Source organism: Anser brachyrhynchus (genome assembly GCF_964034855.1).
Source record: "Anser brachyrhynchus genome assembly, chromosome: 3".
NCBI lineage: Eukaryota > Metazoa > Chordata > Aves > Anseriformes > Anatidae > Anser > Anser brachyrhynchus.
In genome coordinates this window covers 95,606,366-95,614,687 of record NC_137696.1, presented here as the reverse complement: position 1 = coordinate 95,614,687, position 8,322 = coordinate 95,606,366, and the positions used below count along the sequence as shown (strand labels likewise).

Here is an 8,322-nt window from a genome sequence, read left to right as displayed (position 1 = left end):
CCTTAGAGAAAAAATAAATCGACAGTTGATCAAATCTTAATTATTCCATTGGTTATTACTGAGTCAGGCACCTGGCAGCTTCAGAACTGAGCCATACTAAAACACTGCAACAGTGCTGAATATTGTCATTTACACTAACAATTTTCCTTACAGAGCAAAAGCCACCTCGTGGTTACTAGAGGATTCTACTGTAGCTTTATGGGGATTAGACAGTGCAAGTGACTTATTCTTCATATACTGGGAACTTGCTACCTACCTCAAGTTCAGGTTTCTGGCACACTTTAAGTACAGTATCGTACCAGCTATAGTTTATTATGGGAATCCTAGAAACATCAGCAAAGTTAATGCAGAAGTTAAGTTGCATTCGCCTGGAAGTGAAAACTTGATCCACATCTTCCTAGCAATGTTTATATCAGCTGTTTTGCAGGATTTTAGCTCACTTTATTTATGAGCTTGAATAAAAAAATAGTGTTCTACAAGTTAGGTATGAAATCATTTAAGAAGCATAAGTTAAGAGAAAAACAACATGAGTTATGAAATAACTGCAGTCAGTTTATCAAATTGTACATCAGAAAGTTACACATATACATTTAATCATAAAACAGTATTTTCTATATATTATTCAAATCCAGTTTCACTATTTGCTCTGATATAACAGAGATACTCAAGTGACATTCAGTTTTTGACCTCCTGTAAGCAAGAACACTTATTTTTACAGGTACAAGGATGCTCATTTGGATAGCAATTCATGGATATTATTTTCAGCTTAATTTTAAGTTACATTTTCCCATCTTGAGGGTAAAAGGCTATCAACGATAATAAACAGACAGTTCATCATCACTCATATCCGAATCATCTTCATCCACTTCACCTTCAATGACTGATTTCTTGCCTTTGCAGCATGATACAATTAATCCAATTAAAAAGACCTGCAAATTTAAAATAAATAAAGTTACTCTTAGTCAATTAAGGGCAACAATATGTAAAACTGAATAGCAGTGTGGTGATGCAAATAACTCGATTATCAGTGATCTCCAAATTAAAAGTACTTACTGCAATGAATGCCCAGTTCCCAAAGTAGTAGACAGCACTGAAGAACCAAAATTTGTGAAGAAAAAGGTATGTCCGAGTAACGATACACTGATCTAAAAGGAAAGCAAATAGTACTGATTAACACAGACCAAACAAAATCAATTAATTCCAATTTAACTTACAGGATAAAAATTCAGCACTTTCAGAGGGTATTCAGCTTTTAAAAACAATTCCACTCCACTAAATCAAATGTACTATCCTATCAAAATTATATAGCAGAGGGATATTTGATTATTGCATACTGAATGGCACTGGAAGCTGACAGTTACACAGGTAATCCCATTACTACTGGGTATTTGTACAGATCTATCAATTATTGCTTCTTCTGACACAGATCCTATTATAATCATCTTCCATTTTAGATGAACTGTAATCAATAAGAGGAGATATAAAGCAAATTCTGTAATAAAAATGCACTTCAGTACCTCAAAAAAAAACCCTCTCCTTACCGTAAGTGCATGCATTTTGCAAAAATTTAAGTCAACAATAATGTTGAGTTCTGTAGGCAACACACACACACACACACACAGACACAGGGTCTTTGGTGACCCAGAGAGCCAAAGTGTTATTTGCACCTAAGACCTGACAATGCTGGTCAAATCTTATTCTGTAAACTGTAAACGCAGCCACCTTTAAAAACACGTAAGTATTCTTTTCCATTATAAAGTGGCAAATTTTTATTCATTTTTTTTTTTTTTTTAACAGAATTAAGGATCAAATTGTCAAGACACTTCTAAGACTGCAGACTGGTAGCATAAAGGCTTGTACATGACACAGACTGTAACATTCGATAGATCATGTAAGAGGGCAGTCAGCAGGACATGCAAGCCAGCTGAATCATTGCTCCAAAGCAAGTAAGAATGCACTGAGTTCATGCTACGAAATAACGTGACCTCTTATTTTTCTCATTTACTATGCTCCAAACCCCACCTAAGGCTATTTCAGTGCAGAGACTGGCATCCAAACAGTTTGAACACTAGAGAACACAAGCAAATCAGAATTTGTCTAATTTTCCGTCACTTCTTACCCCAGGTTCGGAAATACCCCCTAGGTGCAACTGAGCTTTCCACTTCCTGAAGTTGCAAGGGATATGCTGCTCTTAGATAATTTCACTCTAAGAGATATATAACAAGCTACAAACAGACAAATATCAGTTTCTGAAGGCAAGTATTTTGTTTAAAGATTACAATTCCACATCAGAGAAGCTGCTTTAACACCACCACATCCTATAGCTCACTACTTCTGGAGAGAGGAAAAGTAGGAGTTACGGATAGGCCTTCTCAGGAAGGTCTGCTGCTTGGCCTTGCCAAGGTAACGTCCCATGAAACCAAATTTCTACAATGTGTACAATATCCTGTATCTAAACAGACAAAACTCCAGCCCTTCAACAATTCTCCAATGCATTATATTTGATTAAAATAACAGAATAATTAAAATATTAACTACTACTTTATGCAGCACACCAATTTCCATTAGCCTAACAGGCTGCAAGTTAGTATCAGCAGACAAAAAAAGCTAAACTGGGACTTCACGAGTATTCAACGCTAGGCATACAACACAGAGACATTCTACAAATAATTAAAATGCCAAGCAGTTCACGTAGAGAAAGCATGCTTCTCCACTAGCATCAAATGAAAGCACGCGGGAAGCAGAGGAATTTTGCTGAAGTAATCCTTCCTGGTGTTCCAGTTTTCTTCACATAACTGCGATTCAGTTTTTGTTCCCCTGTTGATACCATTCAAGAGAACATACCCTACACGAGAGGAAAAGTGAAGTAGCACACTACATTCCATCATTCACTAGGATGACACTGCCATAAGAAAGGTGAAGTAAAGCTAAGAAATAGTGGTAAAGTAAAGATGCTTCATAATTGCAGATAGTATTGTCAACACCATCTGCAGCTCTCCAGCTGGTTACTTGAATTAAAGAACAGCTAAAGGACTTTCAGATGTCTCTCTACTGTAATTGGATTAAATAAATGGTAGTAAATATTTTAGAACAGTTTGACCTTGAGAAAACATTTCAACTGAATGTGTGTCACAAGTTCAAGTAAGTTTTAGTTATTCCTTCTGAACTAAAATATTACTAAATAGGCTGATGTAACAACATTTAATTTATTCCTACAACGACAGAATTTAGAATAAGTTAACAAAAAACTTGAATTAAGATAAAAATCTTTTTATTAAGAATGATACTTGTGAATAATACTTACAGTATCTTGACCTTTTGGAACAAAGGCATGTACAGAAAACTACCAAGCTTCTGATAGGTAACTGTCACCACTAAGAATTAAGTATATTATGTAGTGCTGACCAAGCAATCAAGCCAAAAAACAAGGATTCAAGACAGAAAGGTTTCTTAAACAAAGGATACCAAGCAACAAGTGCTAATAGCCACGATTACCCAAAAAGTCAACTATATTTTACTTCAGATCCACTGAAAGTTTTTCATTCTGGTGAATTAGAAAACCCTTAGGCTCAATTTACTTGTATCCTTGAACAAAGGCTTTTTCTGGGAAGTGAATTTGCTTAAGATGAATTACAAGGATAAAGAAATCTGTTGGTAAACAAATCCTAGCACCTAAACAGTTATAATCTGAGTCTTCAGTGCACAGAACAACTTATTTACATATATTGCAGTGTATCTTTTCTGCATCTCAAAACACAGTGAGCTCTCGCAAGGGGATGTTAAAAATAATTTTAGGGGAGAGGTACAAAGAGGTGTGAACAAAGTAATTTAAAAACCCTGGCATTCTTTGGGAGTCAGTATTGAGGTGCATGCTGCTTTTACCTGTTTATTAGTGAACTGGGTAATGACACATTACATCCTCAGTAAGACTCTAGATCAAATTATGAGGAAGCAAGGAACAGAGGTCCAACACACTATGTGGTAAGGATGCTGTCCAGAGGGAGCCTATTATTTCAGCCCCTTTAAATGATACTTGAAGTTCTACAAAGACAGATGGGAAGTACCTGGAACAAAATAACACCATGCAACAGTGCAGGCTGAGGATCAACCAGGTAAAATGCAATTTTTCAGAAAGTGTCTCAGTGTTCTGGGAAACAAACTGAAAGTGGGAGTTACCAGTGTGTACCTGCAATTGAAAAATGTAACTGAAAACCGTGCCTCGCTAAAAAGAGTACAGCCAGCAGGACCATGGAAGAGATTACCTCCTTCTACTCTAACTGGAACTGCATCTGCTGAGTTATTTCAGGCTGCCAAACATAAAAGAAATATCGTTATACTGGAGCAGGTCCAGCAGAGGACCACTACAACAGCTAGAGCCCAAAGCATACAATGAAGATGTGTTTGTTCAGCTTGGAGTAAAGGTGCTTGCACATGTGCCTTATTGCTACCTCTGCTACCTAGTGGGGGCTTAAAAAAAAAAAAAAAAGATGGCAAGATTTTCCAGACCTGCACAGTGAAATAACAATAGATGACAGACAAGCTGCATCAGAAATATTCCTATTAGATAACAGGATAAAACTTCATCATAAGAACAGTTAAACATTAAAACAGGTTGCCCACGAAGGTTTCAGAATCTGTGGGGACACCCACAACTGGATGGGCTTGAGCAACCTGCTCTGTTTGACCCTGCCCAAGGATTAGGCCAGATGATCTCTTTAGGTCCTGTGTGCTTAAAACTATTACAATTTACATTACAGGAAGGTATATTTATACATGAGGACAACACAAACAGACCTAACACTAAACATGGCATTTTGGATGAAAAACGTAAACTTAGACTGATAGTGTCAAGAACAAAGTTTACATGCCTGATTTTGAGCAGAAGATATTTTTGGTAAAAATACACTCAAAAGTACTTCCAAAAGAAAACCTGCAGCTTTTCTCTGTGTGTTAGAATGTATAAGCACTGCATATTCCAAATACTAAAAGCACTGAAGGCACAGCTTCAGGTATTCAGAAACACTTCACATTTCATATGGCCCTGCTGCCAATCATTCAGGAGCTGTGTGACAGAAAGCAGCTGCTGCTGGCACTCCAACTTGCAACTTGAGATTCAAGAAAGGGTTTGATGCATTTATAAACTTAAATCATCTATCAAGTTCCAAAAGGTTTGAGATTTCTCCTGAGAAAGTGTAACTAAGTGGAAACCTACATTTCATCCTCACAGGCATCACTTCCAGCTCTGCTGCTACTCCTAATTTAAGTCATCTAAAACTTGGATAAGAGCATTAAGAGAGGATGATGGTTACCGCACATCTTCGGTGCCTCACATGCAGCAGCACTTCAACAGCTGTGACATCTCAAGCATTCTCCCTAGTCTCCTTGGTTTCCAGATAGCCTTTCAGTAGCACAATGAAGAATAACATGACACACCTATTATTGACTGCCATTCCTATATGCGTCAGTTGGGTTTACGTGACCCAAGACAAGCACCATCTTGTACCACAGAATGAACAGCATTCCTACATTACAGTCCAAGCCAGTTCCACACTGCAATAAAACAGTCAACTGCCTCTAAATTACATTTAAGATACTAGAGTTTTCTTACTGTGGCTTTCCTGCAAAAAAGCTAAATCCCATTTTGACAAAGAGGGTGAAGAACTTCAGCAAGAATAGTTGGTTTTGGACACAGTAACTTGTGGAACACTTAGCTGGACAACTTCTAGGACACACTTCCAGAGGGCATCTGCAACCTCCTACAAGTTGTCTCAGTGTTAACGTTCTTCTCTGTCACAGTGTATCAGTATTTTGAACAAAATGAGAAAAACACTGGGATTCCTACAAACTGAGCAAGTACAGGGCAGAGATCTCAGGTTTAAAAGATAGTCCCAGAGCGACATGCCTTTAGTTACCAGAAAGGATGCAATAGCAGAAGATGGAGCAGCTTTTGCATTTACTTGAAAGATCTATAATAGCAAAGGTTTTTCTTGGAAAAACTGCCATCCGTTTAATAAGTTGTTTAAGGGACATACCTAAGGTAAACTAAGGACTCTGAAAAAATATATATTATTTTGTATAATGGCAGCATTTTCTTCTCAGCAATATATATGCATTGCTTTCTCAAACTCCAAAATAAAAAGAATTTCTTAATTTGATATCTCAACTTGGACAAAAAAAAGTTGTGATGTAACTCCCACCATATGAAATACTACCAAAGTGTTTAAGAACAATGGATTAATCTGTGGCTATAGAGCACACAGAATAGAAGTCCAACTATCTAGATCTGTCTTGCAATTCAACATTTCACTAGGGAAATCAAAAAAAGTAACATTGCCCACATAAAGAAGAGATGTGAGGAAGTTGATAGCCCACAAAAAAAAAAACAAACAGTTTCAACTAGGTAAGAAACCAAGGGACATCTAACAGTGTAAGACACCCATAAAGCCCTATTCATCACCTTGTGTAATGTCCAAATCATTTTTCTCAAGAGAGCAACAAAACTTCCACTTCTAGTACGATGACATGTTGAGAGATCATAATCGCTGTTGATGGAAGGAGTGCTACAGCACTGCAAGCTATCCCAAGAGACAGGTACCATTTTTTGCAGTTTTAAAAAACATTTTTCATTCACACAAAATAGTGGAAATAGGCAACACATAATAAAATTTAAATACTCTACTAAATAAAGCCTCAAGAAACAGAACATGGACTTGCTTCCAGTTCTGGCTCTGGTTGCAGACTAGATGGACAAGAGAAAATAAGCTTCAGGTGTCCTCAGATACAAGCAGGTATACCAAAAGTTTTCTAATTACAAAATTATACCAAAAGTTTTCTAATTACAAGTTTCCCCTTTGCTTTTGTACTTATCATCTAGCAATTTAACAGCTTCATCCAGTCTTTCTGGAAGTGTTAAGGTCACTCCACGACTTCAAGCTGCCACAGAAGTTTGATGTTTAAGATTCTATTTCATATATCACTTTCACAGGTTTCAATGGAAACACATTCATGGAGTGGCAGCAACAGCTGCCTCCAGTCACAAACAATAATCTTTGTTGTTGAATAAACAGGGAAAAAGGGACTGGTTTTGTTGCCTGTTACTCAGCAGTTTCTACACGAAAAGTGGCTGCTAGCATATTCCATCTAGTTACTTCCCCACTTGTCCCAGTAAAGAATAATATAGGACATACACATACAGAGTTCATACATTCAGCTGTTGAGACCATCTTTGCACTTCACAACCCAGCCCCTCTGCTGCTGCCTCTCTGGTTTCACTAGCTAAATCGATCTGCTATACAAAGCTTTTAAAACGTTTTGTTTGTGGCATCACATACCAGTTGTCCCTTTCCCCTCAGTAACTCTTTCTAGAATTTGCTTAAACTTTCAAGTTGTTCTTTCATCTTTCACGATGATGCACTAGCCTCAAGGTCAACCCAGCAATAAATTTACCTTTGATTCCTTATAAGAATGGAAATCACACTGAAAAAATGTGCTACTGTAATTGGTTCATTCACGTAGAACAAGGACCTGAAAACACTTTCCAGCAGATTGCAGGCAGCTACAATAGCTCCCCATTTAAAAAGACACGAATCACTAAGCTTCTGACTTCTCAAACTGACAGCACTTTAAAGTACTACAGGACACCCAAGATAAATATCAAATCACTCAGATGTTAAACAGTTAGCAGCCATCTACAGTCTTTTTAAATATGTCCAACATACAAGCACGAGAAGTTGGCTACTTTTTCATCCCAGCCTTTTTGTTCGCTGAGCTGGAAGTGTTAGTGAGATGCACGTAGAAGGGACCTGTAGAAACCAAGCAGAAGTTGAGCTGAATCAGCCTAGTTGTAGTTCAAGAACTACTTTATTCAACAAGAGCTGCTTATTACCTTTGGAATCAAACCCTGCCAAAGGAAAAAGATTTTAACAAGTTAAGGAGGAGCCAGGAGCTTGGAAACCAGGAATTAATAAGGAACCTGGAATGTGGCTGTCATTGGAAATAGAAAGAGGATCCCAACTTCCCAAGTGCTCAGAAGTACATCCTATTTCCACTGGAAGGTATCTGTGTTTCCACAAACACTCAAAATGAAGTTAGCAGTGTTCCGGTAGATATTTAAACTCTGAGAAAGCTAGTTTCAGATAGAATTACACTCACTCTGAAAAGGCTCATTAGTTCTAAATTAGAGTTGCTAACAGTGTTACCACATGATTTCTTAAGTGTCAAGTAAACCATTTAAGATAGACTATCATTTAGAAGGCAATTTCTGCTTTTTCAGTGACTCAAGCTATAGATAAGGTATACCTGATACTTTTTACAGCATATATG

General features: G+C 37.4%; 1 protein-coding gene across 1 annotated transcript in view; it reads right to left on the bottom strand.

Moving 5' to 3' along the window:
* Positions 1–531: 531 nt before the first annotated feature.
* LMBRD1 (LMBR1 domain containing 1) overlaps positions 532–8,322 on the bottom strand; it is a 76,490-nt gene continuing 68,699 nt past the window's right edge. The window contains exons 15-16 of the mRNA XM_080587325.1: positions 1,054–1,145; positions 532–929 (exon numbers count right to left, since the gene is read on the bottom strand). Of these exons, the coding sequence (XP_080443451.1) occupies positions 810–929; positions 1,054–1,145 (212 nt within the window). The 3' untranslated portion in view covers positions 532–809. The remainder of the gene's footprint in view (positions 930–1,053; positions 1,146–8,322) is intronic.